The 21,134-nt window shown below is 59.5% G+C and overlaps 1 protein-coding gene across 1 annotated transcript; it reads right to left on the minus strand.

Moving 5' to 3' along the window:
• Nucleotides 1-1,712: 1,712 nt before the first annotated feature.
• On the minus strand, nucleotides 1,713-9,648 carry LOC144948793 (uncharacterized). The gene is made up of 6 exons (XM_078878444.1): nucleotides 9,632-9,648; nucleotides 7,535-7,812; nucleotides 5,005-5,172; nucleotides 3,961-4,094; nucleotides 3,171-3,385; nucleotides 1,713-2,427 (listed from the first exon to the last, which is right to left on the minus strand). Exons 1-6 carry the CDS (start codon nucleotides 9,640-9,642, stop codon nucleotides 2,421-2,423), a joined length of 813 nt encoding a protein of 270 aa, XP_078734570.1. The 5' UTR covers nucleotides 9,643-9,648; the 3' UTR covers nucleotides 1,713-2,420.
• Between the last annotated feature and the right edge of the window lie 11,486 nt (nucleotides 9,649-21,134).

Consider the following 21,134-nt stretch of genomic DNA (forward strand, 5'->3'; position numbering starts at 1 on the left):
TGTCATATCATTCCCCCATTGACTCATTACGTTGACAATACACATTCGTCGTTATTTATGGACTTTAAGGATAGGTTTGACCCTACTAATAGGGTTTTCCCCTTTTTTCTGGCAACAAAACGGACACCTTTTGCAAGCAATCATGCTTACATTAACCACAATACTTGCAGTCAAATGCAAACAAAAAACACAACTCTGATAATGTATGCATTGTCTTTGAAACTGATTGGTCCACACCAGAGACAGCTTTCTTTGGATCATAGTCTCATACGGTGTTCGACCAGATGACGCCATAAGGCGCACTGACCCTTTCTACCAATGCAACAAGAGGGTTTTGTGAATGCTGTGGATTTGCTCTCCAACGCAGCGGTTAGTGCTGTACTAGTAACGAATCGGCACGTTCCGTTCACGTGACAAACCTTCACTAACTCGCCTTTTGCCCGTCCAAGGACGGGTGTATTTGAGTAAATCTGAAACTTGCAAGCGGAAAGCAGAGCGCGACGTGAGATATACATTGCATCAATTCGTGTGCAATTTGTAAAGGCCGCGGTGACACAAACTTGTTTCATTTAAAGGTTATAAGCCCTTGTTCATCACGACGTCCTTTTTTACTTTGATGTCTCAACAGCGCTACGGAGATCACGTGACGTGAGGGATCTGCCTTGTGAGTGAGGGTTGTGAGTTGACGCCGAGGAGGGGGGAGGAGGCGCCTCGCCCCCCCCCCATGTGGAGTGACGTCACCCGCTAATTAATATTAATGAAGGGGGGGAGGGTGTCCATTTGGAAGACGTCACCTCTTCATGATTATTAGTGTGAGGAGCTGTTCGATGTGGAGTGACGTCACCTGCTCATGAATATTAATGAGGGGTGGGGGGTGCTACATGTGGAGTGACGTCACCTGCTCATGATTATTAATGAGGGGGGGGGGTCCATGTGGAGTGACGTCACCTGCTCATGAATATTAATGAGGGGGGGGCGTCCATGTGGAGTGACGTCACCTGCTCATGAATATTAATGAGGGGGGGTGTCCATGTGGAGTGACGTCACCTGCTCATGAATATTAATGAGGGGGGGGTGTCCATGTGGAGTGACGTCACCTGCTCATGAATATTAATGAGGGGGGTGTCCATGTGGAGTGACGTCACCTGCTCATGAATATTAATGAGGGGGGGGCGTCCATGTGGAGTAACGTCACCTGCTCATGAATATTAATGAGGGGGGGGTGTCCATGTGGAGTGACGTCACCTGCTCATGAATATTAATGAGGGGGGTGTCCATGTGGAGTGACGTCACCTGCTCATGAATATTAATGAGGGGGGGTGTCCATGTGGAGTGACGTCACCTGCTCATGAATATTAATGAGGGGGGGGTGTCCATGTGGAGTGACGTCACCTGCTCATGAATATTAATGAGGGGGGTGTCCATGTGGAGTGACGTCACCTGCTCATGAATATTAATGAGGGGGGGGTGTCCATGTGGAGTTGACGTCACCTGCTCATGAATATTAATGAGGGGGGGTGTCCATGTGGAGTGACGTCACCTGCTCATGAATATTAATGAGGGGGGGGTGTCCATGTGGAGTGACGTCACCTGCTCATGAATATTAATGAGGGGGGGGCGTCCATGTGGGAGTAACGTTCGACCCTGCTCATGAATATTAATGAGGGGGGCCTCCATGTGGAGTTGCTCATGATTATTAATGAGGGGGGGCGTCCATGTGGAGTGACGTCACCTGCTCATGAATATTAATGAGGGGGGGCGTCCATGTGGAGTGACGTCACCTGCTCATGAATATTAATGAGGGGGGGTGTCCATGTGGAGTGACGTCACGCGCGGGACACACAGACATCCTTGGCTCATTCTCGTATTAAATTGGCTGTGTCGGGTGGTGGCGGGTTTAACGACACATTTCTATATTGACGCGGCATAACCCTACAAAAAACCCCCTACATTATGGATGTGTTAAGGTGTTGAAGCACCAAATGGAAACCTTTCGCAAGGAATAAAGTCCTACGTCAACCACTCGCAGTGTTTGTGGTGAAAACATGCAGGCACAACACGGCTCTGATCATTCACTCGTCAACACACTTTCACTGGCACAAGGTAGTTTGTGCGGAATAACACTAAAGTTTGAGTGGAATAACAACAGCCACTTGCTGTACCTCTGAGGCATAAGCAATTAGACAATAGCACTTACTACCCAGGGGCAAACTAAAATGTGTGTCACGCAGTGTGATCCATCGATGGCTTTACACGTCCCAGTGGTCTTGGTGGATGAGAGCTATTGCGGGCGGAGTTGTTGATTGTTGTTGTTGGTTGTTGTTGCTGCTGCACCACCACAACCACCAAAGGGTCTCGTGAGAGACGCGGGCGCCTTGGGGGCCTTCATCGAGCAGCGTGACGGCGAAGTCGCCTCGATGTTAATACCTGTGGTGGTGGTGGGGGGGGGGGGTCAGGGGGGTGGGGGGGTCAGGGGAGGTGGGGGTCAGGGGGGGTGGGGAGTCAGGGGGGGTGGGGGTCAGGGGGGTGGGGTGTCAGGGTGGGTGGGGGGTCACGGGGGTGGGGGGTCAGGGGGGGTGGGGGTCAGAGGGGGTGGGGGGGAGACAGGGGGTGGGGGTCAGGGTGGTGGGGGGTCAGGGGGGGTGGGGGTCAGAGGGTGTGGGGGGGCAGGGGGGTGGGGGGACAGGGGGGGTGGGGGACAAGGGGGTGGGGGGGGGAGACAGGGTGGTGGGGGGTCAGGGGTGGTGGGGGGGACAGGGGGGTGGGGGGTCAGGGGGGTGGGGGGGGACAGGGGGGTGGGGGTCAGGGGAGTGGGGGGGGTCAGGGGGGTGGGGGGGGGGTCATGGGGGTGGGGGGCCAGGGGGGTGGGGGGAGACAGGGGGGTGGGGATCAGGGGTGGTGGGGGGGGTCAGGGGGGTGGGGGGGTCAGGGGGGTGGGGGGGGTCAGGGGGGTGGGGGGTCATGGGGGGTGAGGGGGGTCAGGGGGGTGGGGGTCAAGGGGGGTGGGGGACAGGGGTGGTGGGGGGGGTCAGGGGGGTGGGGGTCAGGGGTGGTGGGGGGGTCAGGGGGGTGGGGGTCAGGGGTGGTGGGGGGGTCAGGGGGTTGGGGGCTCAGGGAGGGTGGGGGACAGGGACGGGGTGGTGTGTGGGTGGGTGTGCGCGCGTCCTCACTGTTGCTGGGTGAAGCGCGTCTTGTCCGTGAACACGCCGGTGTTGACCATGCGCAGGCTGGCGTTGGAGCTCGACTGGCTGCTCATGAACCAGCCGGGGAAGGCCGCCGACTCGAAGCTCATGGTCTGGGTCATAGGCTCCTCCTTGCGGTAGAACACGAAGTGCCACGTGGGCTGATCCACGGAGATCCGGGACAGGTGCTCTCGGTTGCTTTGCTGTGAGAAAGAGAACCGAGTTTGTGTGTGCGCGTGTGCGTGTGTGTGCGTGTGCGTGCGTGTGTGTGTGTGTGCGTGTGCATGTGTGTGCGCGTGTGTCAGAGGTCGCAAATGTGTGTTTGATTCCTTACCCGTACCCGGCCGCACCAGGGTCGCAAACGGGTACCCGTACCCGGCCATACCCGTACCCTACCCGTACCCGGCCGGGTACGGGTAGGGTACGGGTACCTGATTGCGACCTCTGGGATGAAGCCACGTTGCAGGCGCGGGTGGGTTGATTCTAGAAACTTGAATTGTGAGAAGAGACAAGACGTTGGGAAATGAGTGACAAACGGTGACTCACCAGTGACTCACGGTCTACCCGTACCCGTACCCGGCCGCACCAGGGTCGCAAACGGGTACCCGGCCGGGTACGGGTAGCCGGGTATCTGGTAGGGGTCGGGTATTGGGTACCCGGTTGCGACCTCTGGTGTGTGCGTGTGTGTGCGTGCGCGTGTGTGCGCGCGTGCGTGACACGCGAAGGTGACGATGCATTCGGCGGTGCGTGCGAGCCCCGGTGCAGGTGAGGCTCCTACCTGGAGCGTGAGTGACACGGTGGCGTTGTCTCCCTGCGAGCAGCAAAGGTAGCGACTCGTCTTGGAGAATCCGAGCACCACGGCCTCCCCGGCACGCGGCTGGGTGCTCTTGTAGCGGTACATCATCATCATGGCTGCTCGCACACAACACACACAAGAGATGCCCCCGTTGCCACCACGTGTAGCCTTCAAACCAAGTGCTGCTGAGCGAGTTCGCAGCCCATGAACGCCGGTGCTGTGGCCCACGATGGGGGTGGTCATCGCCACGCCCGACCGCCTTTGTCTCCCCCAGTGGCGGTGTTTACACACCGCGCCAGGTACTCATTTGAGGATGAGTCGACCTAGGGGAGGCCCAGCACCGGTTCAGATAATCGTCACTGGCGTTGGCCGTGAGAGAGCTACACACAGAGCCGCACACACACAGAGCCACACACACAACAACAACACACACACAGAGCCACACACACACACAGACACACACACACACAGACACACACACACACACAGAGCCACACACACACACAGACACACACACACAGACACACACACAGAGCCACACACACAGAGCCACACACACACACAGAGCCACACACACACACACAGAGCCACACACACAGACACACACACACACAGAGCCACACACACACACAGAGACACACACACACACAGAGCCACACACACACACACAGAGCCACACACACAGACACACACACACACAGAGCCATACACACACACACACACAGAGCCACACACACACACAGAGACACACACACACAGAGCCACACACACACACACAGAGCCACACACACACACACAGAGCCACACACACACACACAGAGCCACACACACACACAGAGACACACACACACAGACACACACACAGAGCCACACACACAACAACAACACACAAACAGAGCCACACACAGAGACACACACACAGAGCCACACACACACACAACAACAACAACAAACAACAACAACAACAACACACACACAGAGCCACACACACACAACAACAACAACACACACACACAGGTCACTCACCTGAGAGGGTGCGCCTTTCTCGGGCTTCGGCCTTGGGCTGTGCGTGGCGACTGCGTGGCGCCACGCACATGTCCATCATGGTCCACAGCACAATGTTACTCTCATCCAGCTCAAGGCTGAACACCAAGTAGCTGAGGTCAGGGGTCGCGTGGTTCACGCAGCATTTCCCTGGGAGACGGTGGGGGACGGTGGGGGGGGGGGGATATCGGTCAATGAAGGGTTCCCGTTGTTTCGATAATGAAGAGGGGAACGGGGATGAGAATCAATGAAGTTCGTAAGAATGTGAACTTTGTACGAAGAAAAAAAGTTCGTGCGTAAAAGTTGATTAGAAATGTAAAGTTCGTGCAAATATAAAGTTCGTACGAATATAAAGTTCGTACGTAAAGATGATTAGAAATATAAAATTCGCGCAAATATGACGTTCGTACGAATATTAATTTCGTACGTAAAGTTGATTAGAAAAATAAAATTCGTACGAATATAAAGTTTGTACGTAAAGTTCGCCCAAATATAAAGTTTGTAAAAATGTGAACTTTGTACAAACATAAAGTTCGTACGGTGCTGTCCAACACGTAGTCGCGACAAATATAAATCGATTACAATAATTCAGGTTTTTGTTGTGTGTGTGTAGTAGTAGTAGGTTTTTACCCTTTCAACTGGTACAAAAAAGTTTTTGTACCAGTTGCAAGGGTAAAAACCTACTACTATATTTGCCACTGGTAAAGGAGATGTCTCATAGTGTAAATGCATAACCCGAGCTCTCAATACTCTGATAGTGCGCTGTCTTTGAGTTGTGCGCCTTTTGGCGTCATCTGGTCCAACACCAATGGAGACTAGGCTCTAAGAAAAGCTGTCTCGGGTGTGGACCAATCAACTTCAAGGGCAGTGCATATCATTATCATCATCAGAGTTGTTTCTTTTTGTTTGCATTTTGACTGCTTGTGTTGTGGTTATTGCAAACATGATGCCTTGTATAAAGGTGTCAGTTTTGTACCAGTTGAAAAGGTAAAAACCTACTACTATATTTTGCCACTGGTAAAGGAGGTCTCATACTCATAGTGTGTGTGTGTTGGGTTCGATGGCGTAACTTGTCGACGTTTCGTTAACCCACCATCACCCGACACGGCCAATTATTGAGCTTTGTCACGGAAAACACAAAACGTGGTCGGTGGTAATTGAACTTGCCCTGGGTGTCGCGTAGGTCGACTCAGCCTTAAATATGAGTAGTACCCTGTGTGGCGAGTTTGATGACGCGAGGTTTTTTGGTGGGGGTTAGATCGTGTAAATATAACTGTGTCGTTAAATCCGCCGCCACCCGGCACAATCATTTTAGTGAGGTTTGTCACGTAACACAAAACGTGGGAATTCGTTACGAGCACAGCGCACACCGGTTGTGATGTTGGAGAGTAAACCCACAGGCACATTTACAATTCCAGTACTGTGACGTGTCGTTGGTGATTACAACAGCAACAACCACAACAACAACAGCCACAACAACAACAACAACAACTACAACAACAATAAACACAACAATAATCAGCTTCATCAAACGATTTGCCTACAACTTAAGCTGTTTGTAATCACGGCGCGGTAAGCGTGCTGCTGCAGCTGCTGCTGATGATGATGGTGACGATGATGATGTTACTGCTGCTGCTGCTGATGATGATGATGCTGATGTTACTGCTGCTGATGATGATAATGATGCTGTTACTGCTGCTGCTGATTATGCTGATGGTGACGATGATGATACTGCTGCTGATGATGATAATGATGCTGTTACTGCTGCTGATGATGCTGATGGTGACGATGATGATGATGTTACGCTGCTGGTCATGATGATGATGTTACTGCCGCTGCTGATGATGCTGATGGTGACGGTGACGATAATGACGGTGATGATGACGATGATGATGACGATGATGACGATGACGGTGATGATGATGATGACGATGCTGACGATGACGGCGATGATGACTATGACGGTGATGACGATGATGATGACGATGATGATGGCGATGATGACTATGACGGTGATGATGACGATGATGATGACGATGATGATGATGACGACGATGCTGACGATGATGACGATTATGACTATGACGGTGATGATGACGATGATGATGACTATGACGATGATGATTATGACGACGATGACGATAACTATGACGATGATGATGACGATGATGATGACGATGATGATGACGATGATGATGATGACGACGACGATGATGATGACGATGATGATGACGGTGATGATGACGATGATGATGACGGTGATGATGATGACGATGACTATGACGGTGATGATGACGATGACTATGACGGTGATGATGATGATGACTATGATGATGATGATGACGGTGATGACGACGATGATGACGATGATGCTGACGATGATGACGATGACGACGATGATGACGATGGTGATGATGCTGACGATAATGACTATGATGACTATGATGACGATGATGATGATGACGATGATGACTATGATGACGACGACGACGACGACTGCCTCCCAACTCACTGGCGAGCACCACCTCCTCGTGGCGGCTCTGCTCGACGTCCACCACGAGCTCTACGCAGCGTCCGAGCGCGCCGCAGGTGAAGCACGTCCCTCCACCACCGCCGTGTCCACCACCGCCGTGTCCACCCTCCGCCACACCGGGCAGATACCGCGAGGTGAGCGTGGGGCGGCTGTAGAGTACGAGCGAGACGCTCTCCCCCTCCACGCTCTCGGCACATCGCTCGACAGCCGTCGGTGGCACGTGCTCCTCGCACCCCTCCTTCTCATTCGTCTCGTTGCTGGACCCCCCCCCCCCAAAAAAAAAAACAAGAAATGAAATGTAATTATCTTCTTGGTTCTTTCGGTAAAGTCACGTAGAAGGGAAGTTGATTGTTTCTCCGGGTCCTCTGGTATTTTTAAATCCTTTATATTAAGTTCGCGTGCTTGCTTGCTTGCGCGCTTACGACCGTGCAAATCTTTCGGTCGTTTTTTAACCCGCTTCCCGTGATCCAATCGAGCTGACATTTTTGCACACAGACTCGTTGTTGCGTGACAATTTCTTTTCGTGAAATTTTTTTTCCAAAAAGTTACACTTTTTAGGTATTTTTTTTTTATATTTAATTACCAATTGCTTAATGGTGGCAGGCAATCATCTGACCCATAGGTGGCAGCCATCTCAAGCCAGAGGACGAGAGGACTCTAGCCGCCCGTTTCAAAGACCAATGTGGGCTGGGTTGTGGCCCATTGAACACGCATGTAAAGGATTTATAGTGAAAAACTTTGTTTTTACGGGTTAATTTTTTCCCTCCACATTTAGAATGAACATCGCACGTCTAGAGCATTGGGCTGCTGTACATGTCCACGTGATGAGGATAGGTCGCTCCTCTGAGCTACCGTTGTTGATCGCCAGCTCGCTTCGGCTAAAGAGCCGCATCGCTCAGTCGGTGCCTTACCTGGCAGACAAATAAAAAATTAACCCGTAAAAACAAAGTTTTTCACTATAAATCCTTTATATGCGTGGCATCGGTTTTATTTTATTATTGATTTCTGTTTTTCTTGAGTAAAAGTTTCATTTTTATCACATTGGTATTTTAAATTAAATATTAATTTTTCTTTTTCCTAAAAAGTGGAAAATTTTGGAAAAAATTTTTCACGAAAATAAATTGTCACGCACAACGAGTCAGTGTGCAAAATGTCAGCTCGATTGGATCACGGGAAGTGGGTTAAAAAACGAACGAAAGATTTGCACGTTCGTAAGCGCGCAAGCAAGCAAGCAAGTGAACTTAATATAACGGATTTAAAAATAGTTCGTAGTTTCGATTTAAAGCTTTCGTGACTGCAGGGATTCATCTTCTTGGTTCTTTCGGTAAAGTCACGTAGAAGAGAAATAATAAAATAATAAAAATTAAATATAATAAAATAATTCTCACGACGTTTCGGCCACAACGCAAGCAGCCGTCGTCAGGTGAAGACCAGGTATGTCGGGGAGACAGCGTCTGAAGAATTTTTATTATTTTATTATTTCCCTTCTACGTGACTTTACCGAAAGAACCAAGAAGATGAATCCCTGCAGTCACGAAAGCTTTAAATCGAAATGTAATTAATTAGAGCGGGGATTCAAAAGGAACAACACCAGCTAGGGATGATCGGTGGGTTGAAAGTCGAGTTCAGAGCGAGTTTTTCTTCTCCATCGTGAGAATCGAGAGGTGTGTGTTGAACTTCTTTCGCACCGTACGTAGAAAACCATGCTATTCGGAGATATGTGTGTACGGGCACGGCCGGGTACGGGTACCCGTTTACGACCCTGGTGCGGCCGGGCCGGGTACGGGTACGGGTAGGCCGTGAGTCACTGGCGAGTCACCGTTTGTCACTCATTTCCCAACGTCTTGTCTCTTCTCACAATTCAAGTTCCTAGAATCAACCCACCCACGCCTGCAACATGGCTTCATCCCAGAGGTCGCAATCAGGTACCCGATACCCGTACCCTACCCGTACCCAGCCGGCCGGGTACGGGTAGGGTACGGTTACGGCCGGGTACGGGTACCCGTTTGCGACCCTGGTGCGGCCGGGTACGGGTAAGGAATCAAAACCCGTTTGCGACCTCTGAGCTCGACTCACCTGCGCTCCATCTCCCCGTCTCCCCCCCCGCGTCTCCCACCGTCTCCCCCACCACGTGACCCCCCGTCTCCCCCCCCACGTGACCCCGGCTCGCCCGGGCGGCGGTACACGGCCCTGCGGTCCGAGCGCTCCCGGTCCACGAGTCTCGCCTCCTCGGGGTCCCGCGTCTCCTTGGCCGAGCAGCCCGCGTCCTGATCGTTGGTGAGCGTCAGGTCGGCGGGCATGGCAATGTTGTGACGGCTGATCAGCTCAAGGGTGGCCGGGGAGCCGTGGAATGGGCTCGACTCTTGGACCTTGGGGTCGGCCACATTCTGTGTTCTCCCGTCGTGGTGCTTGCCAGGACGGTGGATCAGCTGCATGGTGAGAGAGTAAGGGTGTGAGTGGGTGAGTGGGTGAGTGGGTGGGTGAGTGGGTGAGTGGGTGAGTGAGTGGGTGGGTGAGTGGGTGAGTGGGTGAGTGGGTGGGTGAGTGGGTGGGTGGGTGAGTGGGTGAGTGGGTGGGTGAGTGGGTGGGTGGGTGGGTGGGTGAGTGGGTGAGTGAGTGGGTGGGTGGGTGAGTGAGTGGGTGGGTGGGTGGGTGAGTGGGTGGGTGGGTGGGTGGGTGAGTGAGTGAGTGGGTGAGTGAGTGGGTGGGTGGGTGAGTGGGTGGGTGAGTGGGTGGGTGAGTGAGTGGGTGAGTGGGTGGGTGAGTGGGTGAGTGGGTGGGTGAGTGGGTGAGTGGGTGAGTGGGTGGGTGAGTGGGTGGGTGGGTGAGTGAGTGGGTGGGTGGGTGGGTGAGTGGGTGGGTGGGTGGGTGGGTGAGTGAGTGGGTGAGTGGGTGGGTGAGTGGGTGAGTGAGTGGGTGAGTGGTGAGTGGGTGGGTGAGTGGGTGAGTGAGTGGTGGGTGGGGTGAGTGGGTGAGTGGGTGGGTGGGTGAGTGGGTGGGTGAGTGGGTGGGTGGGTGAGTGGGTGGGTGGGTGGGTGAGTGGGTGGGTGGGTGAGTGAGTGGGTGAGTGGGTGGGGGTGAGTGGGTGGGTGAGTGAGTGAGTGGGTGAGTGGGTGGTTGAGTGGGTGGGTGAGTGGGTGAGTGAGTGGGTGGGTGGGTGGGTGAGTTAATGGGTGGGTGGGTGAGTGAGTGGGTGGGTGAGTGGGTGGGTGAGTGAGTGGGTGAGTGGGTGGGTGGGTGAGTGGGTGGGTGAGTGGGTGGGTGAGTGGGTGAGTGGGTGGGTGAGTGGGTGAGTGGGGTGGTGAGTGGGTGGGTGAGTGGGTGAGTGGGCAAGTGAGTGGGTGAGTGGGTGGGTGAGTGGGTGGGTGAGTGGGTGGGTGGGTGGGTGAGTGGGTGAGTGTGTGAGTGGGTGGGTGAGTGGGTGAGTGGGTGGGTGAGTGGGTGAGTGGGTGGGGTGAGTGAGTGGGTGAGTGGGTGGGTGAGTGGGTGAGTGGGTGGGTGGGTGTGTGAGTGAGTGTGTGAGTGGGTGGGTGAGTGGGTGAGTGGGTGGGTGAGCGGGTGAGTGGGTGGGTGAGTGGGTGAGTGAGCGGGTGAGAGAGGGAGTGAGAGATGGAAGGAGTGATTGACAAGGGAGTGAAGGACGAGGGAGTGAAGGAGGGAGTGAAGGAGGGAGTGAAGGAGGAGGGAGTGAATGACGAGTGAAGGAGGGAGTGAAGGAGGGAGTGAAGGAAGGAGTGAATGACGAGTGAAGGAGGGAGTGAATGACGAGGGAGTAAAGGAGTGAAGGAGGGAGTGAATGAAGGAATGAATGAAGGAGTGAAGGAGGGAGTGAAGGAGGAGGGGAGCTCCCCACCAAACTCTGCTTGGCGTGTCGCTGCATCTTGGCGCTGAGCTTCTCGTGACTCATGGAGCTCGTGTCCGCTTGGCCGATCATTAGCACGAGGTCCCCGTCCCTGTGGGGGGAGGGGGCGGAGGAGGGGGCGGAGGAGGAGGAGGGGGCGGAGGGGAGGGAGGGGAGGGAGGGAGGGGTGGAGGGGGTGGGGGCGGAGGAAGCGGAGGGGGTGGAGGGGGCAGAGGGGGCGGAGGGGGTGGAGGGGGCGGAGGGGAGGGAGGGGGGTGGAGGGGGTGGAGGGGGTGGAGGGGAGGGAGGGGGCGGAGGGGAGGGAGGGGTGGAGGGGGTGGGGGCGGAGGAAGCGGAGGGGGTGGAGGGGGCAGAGGGGGCGGAGGGGGCAGAGGGGGCGGAGGGGGGGTGGAGGGGGTGGAGGGGGTGGAGGGGGAGGAGGGGGTGGAGGGGGTGGAGGGGGCGGAGGGGGAGGAGGGGGTGGAGGGGGCGGAGGGGGCGGAGGGGGCGGAGGGGGTGGAGGGGGAGGAGGGGGCGGAGGGGGCGGAGGGGGAGGAGGGGGTGGAGGGGGAGGAGGGGGCGGAGGGGGCGGAGGGGGCGGAGGGGGGCGGAGGGGGTGGAGGGGGTGGAGGGGGTGGAGGGGGCGGAGGGGGTGGAGGGGGTGGAGGGGGCGGAGGGGGTGGAGGGGGTGGAGGGGGTGGAGGGGGAGGAGGGGGCGGAGGGGGCGGAGGGGGTGGAGGGGGCGGAGGGGGTGGAGGGGGCGGGCGGGTTGGGGGGGGTAGAAGGGGGGGGGGTTAGGGGGGTGGAGGGGGTGGAGGGGGAGGAGGGGGTGGAGGGGGTGGAGGGGGTGGAGGGGGAGGAGGGGGCGGAGGGGGCGGAGAAGGTGGAGGGGGCGGAGGGGGTGGAGGGGGTGGAGGGGGCGGGCGGGTTGGGGGGGGTAGAAGGGGGGGGGGGTTAGGGGGTGGAGGGGGTGGAGGGGGCGGAGGGGGCGGAGGGGGCGGAGGGGGAGGAGGGGGCGGAGGGGGCGGAGGGGGCGGAGGGGGTGGAGGGGGAGGAGGGGGCGGAGGGGAAGGAGGGGGGTGGAGGGGGTGGAGGGGGGCGGAGGGGGAGGAGGGGGTGGAGGGGGGGCGGAGGGGGCGGAGGGGGCGGAGGGGGCGGAGGGGGAGGAGGGGGCGGAGGGGGCGGAGGGGGCGGAGGGGGTGGAGGGGGCGGAGGGGGCGGAGGGGGCGGAGGGGGCGGAGGGGGGCGGAGGGGGAGGAGGGGGTGGAGGGGGAGGAGGGGGTGGAGGGGGTGGAGGGGGAGGAGGGGGCAGGGGGCGGAGGGGGAGGAGGGGGTGGAGGGGGTGGAGGGGGTGGAGGGGGAGGAGGGGGTGGAGGAGGAGGAGGGGGCGGAGGGGGCGGAGGGGGCGGAGGGGGCGGAGGGGGAGGAGGGGGCGGAGGGGGAGGAGGGGGGGTGGAGGGGGTGGAGGGGGAGGAGGGGGTGGAGGGGGTGGAGGGGGGCGGAGGGGGAGGAGGGGGTGGAGGGGGCGGAGGGGGCGGAGGGGGGCGGAGGGGGTGGAGGGGGGAGGAGGGGGCGGAGGGGGCGGAGGGGGAGGAGGGGGTGGAGGGGGAGGAGGGGGCGGAGGGGGCGGAGGGGGCGGAGGGGGCGGAGGGGGTGGAGGGGGTGGAGGGGGTGGAGGGGGCGGAGGGGGGTGGAGGGGGTGGAGGGGGCGGAGGGGGTGGAGGGGGTGGAGGGGGTGGAGGGGGAGGAGGGGGGCGGAGGGGGCGGAGGGGGTGGAGGGGGCGGAGGGGGTGGAGGGGGCGGGCGGGTTGGGGGGGGTAGAAGGGGGGGGGGGTTAGGGGGGTGGAGGGGGTGGAGGGGGAGGAGGGGGTGGAGGGGGTGGAGGGGGTGGAGGGGGAGGAGGGGGCGGAGGGGGCGGAGAAGGTGGAGGGGGCGGAGGGGGTGGAGGGGGTGGAGGGGGCGGGCGGGTTGGGGGGGGTAGAAGGGGGGGGGGGTTAGGGGGGTGGAGGGGGTGGAGGGGGCGGAGGGGGCGGAGGGGGCGGAGGGGGAGGAGGGGGCGGAGGGGGCGGAGGGGGCGGAGGGGGTGGAGGGGGAGGAGGGGGCGGAGGGGAAGGAGGGGGTGGAGGGGGTGGAGGGGGCGGAGGGGGAGGAGGGGGTGGAGGGGGCGGAGGGGGCGGAGGGGGGCGGAGGGGGCGGAGGGGGAGGAGGGGGCGGAGGGGGCGGAGGGGGTGGAGGGGGTGGAGGGGGCGGAGGGGGGCGGAGGGGGCGGAGGGGGCGGAGGGGGCGGAGGGGGAGGAGGGGGTGGAGGGGGAGGAGGGGGTGGAGGGGGTGGAGGGGGAGGAGGGGGCAGGGGGCGGAGGGGGAGGAGGGGGTGGGAGGGGGTGGAGGGGGGTGGAGGGGGAGGAGGGGGTGGAGGAGGAGGAGGGGGCGGAGGGGGCGGAGGGGGCGGAGGGAGGGGCGGAGGGGGGAGGAGGGGGCGGAGGGGGAGGAGGGGGTGGAGGGGGGAGGAGGGGGCGGAGGGGGAGGGAGGGGGCGGAGGGGGAGGGGAGGGAGGGGTGGAGGGGGTGGGGGCGGAGGAAGCGGAGGGGGGTGGAGGGGGCAGAGGGGGCGGAGGGGGGCAGAGGGGGCGGAGGGGGTGGAGGGGGTGGAGGGGGTGGAGGGGGAGGAGGGGGTGGAGGGGGTGGAGGGGGCGGAGGGGGAGGAGGGGGTGGAGGGGGCGGAGGGGGCGGAGGGGGCGGAGGGGGGTGGAGGGGGAGGAGGGGGGGCGGAGGGGGCGGAGGGGGAGGAGGGGGTGGAGGGGGAGGAGGGGGCGGAGGGGGCGGAGGGGGCGGAGGGGGCGGAGGGGGTGGAGGGGGTGGAGGGGGTGGAGGGGGGCGGAGGGGGTGGAGGGGGTGGAGGGGGCGGAGGGGGTGGAGGGGGTGGAGGGGGTGGAGGGGGGAGGAGGGGGCGGAGGGGGCGGAGGGGGGTGGAGGGGGCGGAGGGGGTGGAGGGGGCGGGCGGGTTGGGGGGGGTAGAAGGGGGGGGGGTTAGGGGGGTGGAGGGGGTGGAGGGGGAGGAGGGGGTGGAGGGGGTGGAGGGGGTGGAGGGGGGAGGAGGGGGCGGAGGGGGGCGGAGAAGGTGGAGGGGGGCGGAGGGGGTGGAGGGGGTGGAGGGGGCGGGCGGGGTTGGGGGGGGTAGAAGGGGGGGGGGTTAGGGGGGTGGAGGGGGTGGAGGGGGGCGGAGGGGGCGGAGGGGGCGGAGGGGAGGAGGGGGCGGAGGGGGCGGAGGGGGCGGAGGGGGTGGAGGGGGAGGAGGGGGCGGAGGGGAAGGAGGGGGTGGAGGGGGTGGAGGGGGCGGAGGGGGAGGAGGGGGTGGAGGGGGCGGAGGGGGCGGAGGGGGGCGGAGGGGGCGGAGGGGGGCGGAGGGGGGCGGAGGGGGCGGAGGGGGTGGAGGGGGGTGGAGGGGGCGGAGGGGGCGGAGGGGGCGGAGGGGGCGGAGGGGGCGGAGGGGGAGGAGGGGGTGGAGGGGGAGGAGGGGGTGGAGGGGGTGGAGGGGGGAGGAGGGGGGGGCAGGGGGCGGAGGGGGGAGGGAGGGGGTGGAGGGGGTGGAGGGGGTGGAGGGGGAGGAGGGGGTGGAGGAGGAGGAGGGGGCGGAGGGGGCGGAGGGGGCGGAGGGGGGCGGAGGGGGAGGGAGGGGGCGGAGGGGGAGGAGGGGGTGGAGGGGGTGGAGGGGGAGGAGGGGGTGGGAGGGGGTGGAGGGGGCGGAGGGGGAGGAGGGGGTGGAGGGGGCGGAGGGGGCGGAGGGGGGCGGAGGGGGTGGAGGGGGAGGAGGGGGCGGAGGGGGCGGAGGGGGAGGAGGGGGTGGAGGGGGAGGAGGGGGCGGAGGGGGGCGGAGGGGGCGGAGGGGGCGGAGGGGGGTGGAGGGGGTGGAGGGGGTGGAGGGGGCGGAGGGGGTGGAGGGGGTGGAGGGGGCGGAGGGGGTGGAGGGGGGTGGAGGGGGTGGAGGGGGAGGAGGGGGCGGAGGGGGCGGAGGGGGTGGAGGGGGCGGAGGGGGTGGAGGGGGCGGGCGGGTTGGGGGGGGTAGAAGGGGGGGGGGTTAGGGGGGTGGAGGGGGTGGAGGGGGAGGAGGGGGTGGAGGGGGTGGAGGGGGTGGAGGGGGAGGAGGGGGCGGAGGGGGCGGAGAAGGTGGAGGGGGCGGAGGGGGTGGAGGGGGTGGAGGGGGCGGGCGGGTTGGGCGGGGGTAGAAGGGGGGGGGGTTAGGGGGGTGGAGGGGGTGGAGGGGGCGGAGGGGGCGGAGGGGGCGGAGGGGAGGAGGGGGCGGAGGGGGCGGAGGGGGCGGAGGGGGTGGAGGGGGAGGAGGAGGGGGCGGAGGGGAAGGAGGGGGTGGAGGGGGTGGAGGGGGCGGAGGGGGAGGAGGGGGTGGAGGGGGCGGAGGGGGCGGAGGGGGCGGAGGGGGCGGAGGGGGAGGAGGGGGCGGAGGGGGCGGAGGGGGCGGAGGGGGTGGAGGGGGCGGAGGGGGCGGAGGGGGCGGAGGGGGCGGAGGGGGCGGAGGGGGAGGAGGGGGTGGAGGGGGAGGAGGGGGTGGAGGGGGTGGAGGGGGAGGAGGGGGCAGGGGGCGGAGGGGGAGGAGGGGGTGGAGGGGGTGGAGGGGGTGGAGGGGGAGGAGGGGGTGGAGGAGGAGGAGGGGGCGGAGGGGGCGGAGGGGGCGGAGGGGGCGGAGGGGGAGGAGGGGGCGGAGGGGGAGGAGGGGGTGGAGGGGGAGGAGGGGGCGGAGGGGGCGGAGGGGGCGGAGGGGGCGGAGGGGGAGGAGGGGGAGGAGGGGGTGGAGGGGGCGGAGGGGGCGGAGGGGGCGGAGGGGGCGGAGGGGGAGGAGGGGGTGGAGGGGGAGGAGGGGGTGGAGGGGGTGGAGGGGGAGGAGGGGGTGGAGGGGGAGGAGGGGGTGGAGGGGGAGGAGGGGGCGGAGGGGGCGGAGGGGGCGGAGGGGGTGGAGGGGGCGGAGGGGGTGGAGGGGGCGGGCGGGTTGGGGGGGGCAGAAGGGGGGGGGGTTAGGGGGGTGGAGGGGGCGTGGGGGCGGGGGGTGGAGGGGGGGCATCAACGTCTCGCCTCCTCTTTCTCTTTTTATTATTATTATTTACACGATTTTATTTAACTCACTTCGTCTGTTTTGTCCTCAAAAAATAAATCTTGTAACTAAATATTTACACACTTCCCAATGTGGTATCGACTGCAAACTTGGTATACTTATGTCATACTGATGCCAATACCATATTCTATCATAAAAAATATTTTTTTTAACTATCTTTTTACACGCTTCCTATGAACTCAATCTGTCTGTTGTTGTTGTGTTATCCTCAAATCTTGTAACTCTCTCTACCCCCCTGTCTGAGTCTATGGGTCTCTGTGTGAGTCTATGTGTCTCTGTGTGAGTCTATGGGTCTCTGTGTGAGTCTATGGGTCTCTCTGTGAGTCTGTGGGTCTCTCTGTGAGTCTATGGGTCTCTGTGTGAGTCTATGGGTCTCTGTGTGAGTCTGTGGGTCTCTGTGTGAGTCTATGGGTCTCTGTGTGAGTCTATGGGTCTCGGTGTGAGTCTGTGGGTCTCTGTGTGAGTCTATGGCTCTCTGTGTGAGTCTATGGGTCTCTGTGTGAGTCTATGGGTATCTGTGTAAGTCTATGGGTCTCTGTGTGAGTCTGTGGGTCTCTGTGTGAGTCTATGGGTCTCTGTGTGAGTCTATGGGTCTATGTGTGAGTCTATGGGTCTCTGTGTGAGTCTATGGGTCTCTGTGTGAGTCTATGGGCCTCTCTGTGAGTCTATGGGTCTCTGTGTGAGTCTATGGGTCTCTGTGTGAGTCTGTGGGTCTCTGTGTGAGTCTATGGGTCTCTGCGTGAGTCTATGGGTCTCTGTGTGAGTCTATGGGCCTCTCTGTGAGTCTATGGGTCTCTGTGTGAGTCTATGGGTCTCTGTGTGAGTCTGTGGGTCTCTGTGTGAGTCTGTGGGTCTCTGTGTGAGTCTATGGGTCTCTGTGTGAGTCTATGGGTCTCTGTGTGAGTCTATGGGCCTCTCTGTGAGTCTATGGGTCTCTGTGTGAGTCTATGGGTCTCTGTGTGAGTCTGTGGGTCTCTGTCTGAGTCTATGGGTCTCTGTGTGAGTCTATGGGTCTCTGTGTGAGTCTATGGGTCTCTGTGTGAGTCTATGGGTCTCTGTGTGAGTCTGTGGGTCTCTGTCTGAGTCTATGGGTCTCTGTGTGAGTCTATGGGTCTCTGTGTGAGTCTATGGGTCTCTGTCTGAGTCTATGGGTCTCTGTGTGAGTCTATGGGTCTCTGTGTGAGTCTATGGGTCTCTGTGTGAGTCTATGGGTCTCTGCGTGAGTCTATGGGTCTCTGTGTGAGTCTATGGGTCTCTGTGTGAGTCTATGGGTCTCTGTGTGAGTCTGTGGGTCTCTGTGTGAGTCTATGGGTCTCTGTGTGAGTCTATGGGTCTCTGTGTGAGTCTATGGGTCTCTGTGTGAGTCTATGGGTCTCTGTGTGAGTCTATGGGTCTCTGTGTGAGTCTGTGGGTCTCTGTGTGAGTCTATGGGTCTCTGTGTGAGTCTATGGGTCTCTGTGTGAGTCTATGGGTCTCTGCGTGAGTCTATGGGTCTCTGTGTGAGTCTATGGGTCTCTGTGTGAGTCTATGGGTCTCTGTGTGAGTCTATGGGTCTTTGTGTGAGTCTATGGGTCTCTGTGTGAGTCTGTGGGTCTCTGTGTGAGTCTATGGGTCTCTGCGTGAGTCTATGGGTCTCTGCGTGAGTCTATGGGTCTCTGTGTGAGTCTATGGGTCTCTGTGTGAGTCTATGGGTCTCTGTGTGAGTCTATGGGTCTCTGTGTGAGTCTATGGGTCTCTGTGTGAGTCTATGGGTCTCTGTGTGAGTCTGTGGGTCTCTGTGTGAGTCTATGGGTCTCTGTGTGAGTCTGTGGGTCTCTGTGTGAGTCTATGGGTCTCTGTGTGAGTCTATGGGTCTCTGTGTGAATCTATGGGTCTCTGTGTGAGTCTATGGGTCTCTGTGTGAGTCTATGGGTCTCTGTGTGAGTCTGTGGGTCTCTGTGTGAGTCTATGGGTCTCTGTGTGAGTCTATGGGTCTCTGTGTGAGTCTATGGGTCTCTGTGTGAGTCTATGGGTCTCTGTGTGAGTCTATGGGTTTCTGTGTGAGTCTATGGGTCTCTGTGTGAGTCTATGGGTCTCTGTGTGAGTCTATGGGTCTCTGTGTGAGTCTATGGGTCTCTGTGTGAGTCTGTGGGTCTCTGTGTGAGTCTATGGGTCTCTGTGTGAGTCTATGGGCCTCTCTGTGAGTCTATGGGTCTCTGTGTGAGTCTATGGGTCTCTGTGTGAGTCTATGGGTCTCTGTGTGAGTCTATGGGTCTCTGTGTGAGTCTATGGGTCTCTGTGTGAGTCTATGGGTCTCTGTGTGAGTCTATGGGCCTCTCTGTGAGTCTATGGGTCTCTGTGTGAGTCTATGGGTCTCTGTGTGAGTCTATGGGCCTCTCTGTGAGTCTATGGGTCTCTGTGTGAGTCTATGGGTCTCTGTGTGAGTCTATGGGTCTCTGTGTGAGTCTATGGGTCTCTGTGTAAGTCTTTGGGTTTCTGTGTGAGTCTATGGGTCTCTGTGTGAGTCTATGGGTCTCTGTGTGAGTCTATGGGTCTCTGTGTGAGTCTATGGGTCTCTGTGTGAGTCTGTGGGTCTCTGTGTGAGTCTATGGGTCTCTGTGTGAGTCTATGGGCCTCTCTGTGAGTCTATGGGTCTCTGTGTGAGTCTATGGGTCTCTGTGTGAGTCTATGGGTCTCTGTGTGAGTCTATGGGTCTCTGTGTGAGTCTATGGGTCTCTGTGTGAGTCTATGGGTCTCTGTGTGAGTCTATGGGCCTCTCTGTGAGTCTATGGGTCTCTGTGTGAGTCTATGGGTCTCTGTGTGAGTCTATGGGCCTCTCTGTGAGTCTATGGGTCTCTGTGTGAGTCTATGGGTCTCTGTGTGAGTCTATGGGTCTCTGTGTGAGTCTATGGGTCTCTGTGTGAGTCTATGGGTCTCTGTGTGAGTCTATGGGTCTCTGTGTGAGTCTATGGGCCTCTCTGTGAGTCTATGGGTCTCTGTGTGAGTCTATGGGTCTCTGTGTGAGTCTATGGGCCTCTCTGTGAGTCTATGGGTCTCTGTGTGAGTCTATGGGTCTCTGTGTGAGTCTATGGGTCTCTGTGTGAGTCTATGGGTCTCTGTGTGAGTCTATGGGTCTCTGTGTGAGTCTGTATGTTGAACTTTTTTCGCACCACACGTAGCCAACTGCGCTCACCGGAGGTGCGGCGGGGACGGTCAACAGCCTGCGGGAGGCTACACGGGGCACCTTTGCCTTTGTCTGTGTGCGTGATTCGAGTGTCACTCACTGCAGGTGCGTCTGGCTGCGTGGCGCGTTGTCCACCACGCTGAGCAGCCGGTGCCGGATGGTGGAGCGACCCTCGGAACTCTCCGTGCGCAGGAGGATCCCCAGGCGAGTGTCGTGGGGGTGAGCGGCGGCGTCATCGTCGTCGGTGTCCCACGCGCACTCCTGCCGGGGCTGTTGCACGGAGGGTGAGACTTTCGGTAAAAGCTTGGTGGTGGTGGTGGTGATGGTGGTGATGGTGGTGATGGTGGTGATGGTGGTGGTGATGGTGGTGGTGATGGTGGTGGTGGTGATGGTGGTGATGGTGGTGATGGTGGTGGTGGTGATGGTGGTGGTGATGGTGCTGGTGGTGCTGGTGGTGATGGTGGTGCTAGTGGTGGTGGTGATGGTGATGGTGGTGATGGCGGTGGTGGTGATGGTAATGTTGGTGATGGTGGTGATGGTGGTGATGGTGGTGATGATGGTGGTGGTGATGATGATAGTGATGATGATGGTGATGATGGTGATGATGATGGAAGTGATGGTGGTGATGATAGTGCGGGTGGTGGTGATGATGGTGGTGGTAGTGATGGTGGTGATGATGGTGGTGGGGATGGTGGGGTGGTGGGGGTCGTGGTGATGGTGGTGGTAGTGATGGTGGTGGTGATGGTGGTAGTGATGGTGGTGATGGTGGTGATGGTGGTGGTGATGATGGTGGTGATGGTGGTGGTGATGGTGGTGGTGATGGTGGGGGTGATGGTGGTGGTGGCGGTGGGTTGGGTTGAGCGACTGGGTGAGTTAGTGAGTGGGTGGGTGAGCTACCCAGTGGCTTGGCAAATGGACGAGTGAGTGAATGGATGAGTGAATGAATGAGTGAGTGAATGGATGAGTGAGTGAGTGAGTGAATGGATGAGTGAGTGAGTGAATGGATGAGTGAGTGAATGGATGAGTGAGTGAATGGATGAATGAGTGAATGAATGGATGAGTGAGTGAATGAATGAGTGAGTGAGTGAATGGACGAGTGAGTGAATGGATGAGTGAGTGAATGGATGAGTGAATGAGTGAATGAATGAGTGAGTGAATGGATGAGTGAGTGAGTGAATGGATGAGTGTGTGAGTGAGTGAATGGATGAGTGAGTGTGTGAGTGAATGGATACATTTGTAAGTGGATGGGTGAGCGGGTAAGTGAATTAATTCATGGGTGGGTGAGTAAGTGGATGGGTGAGCGGGTGGGTGAATTAATTCATAAGTGAGCAGGACGAACACACAAACTCCACTCACTCTCACATCCTACAGAACAGGGGTAGAGAACACACAAACTCCACTCACTCACTCACTACAGAACAGGGGCTAGAACTCACAAACTCCACTCACTCTCA

Source organism: Lampetra fluviatilis, chromosome 51 (assembly GCF_964198595.1).
Source record: "Lampetra fluviatilis chromosome 51, kcLamFluv1.1, whole genome shotgun sequence".
In the NCBI taxonomy this organism is placed as follows: Eukaryota; Metazoa; Chordata; class Hyperoartia; order Petromyzontiformes; family Petromyzontidae; genus Lampetra; species Lampetra fluviatilis.

Bases quoted from the DNA above. Each gene is read 5' to 3' on its own strand.
- LOC144948793 (XM_078878444.1), bottom strand. The intron at 5,173-7,534 runs GTGAGTTGGGAG...ACCGTCTCCCAG, and splicing joins CGAGGAGGTGGTGCTCGCCA to GGAAATGCTGCGTGAACCAC. The intron at 3,386-3,960 runs GTAGGAGCCTCA...TCTTTCTCACAG, and splicing joins CCGTGTCACTCACGCTCCAG to CAAAGCAACCGAGAGCACCT.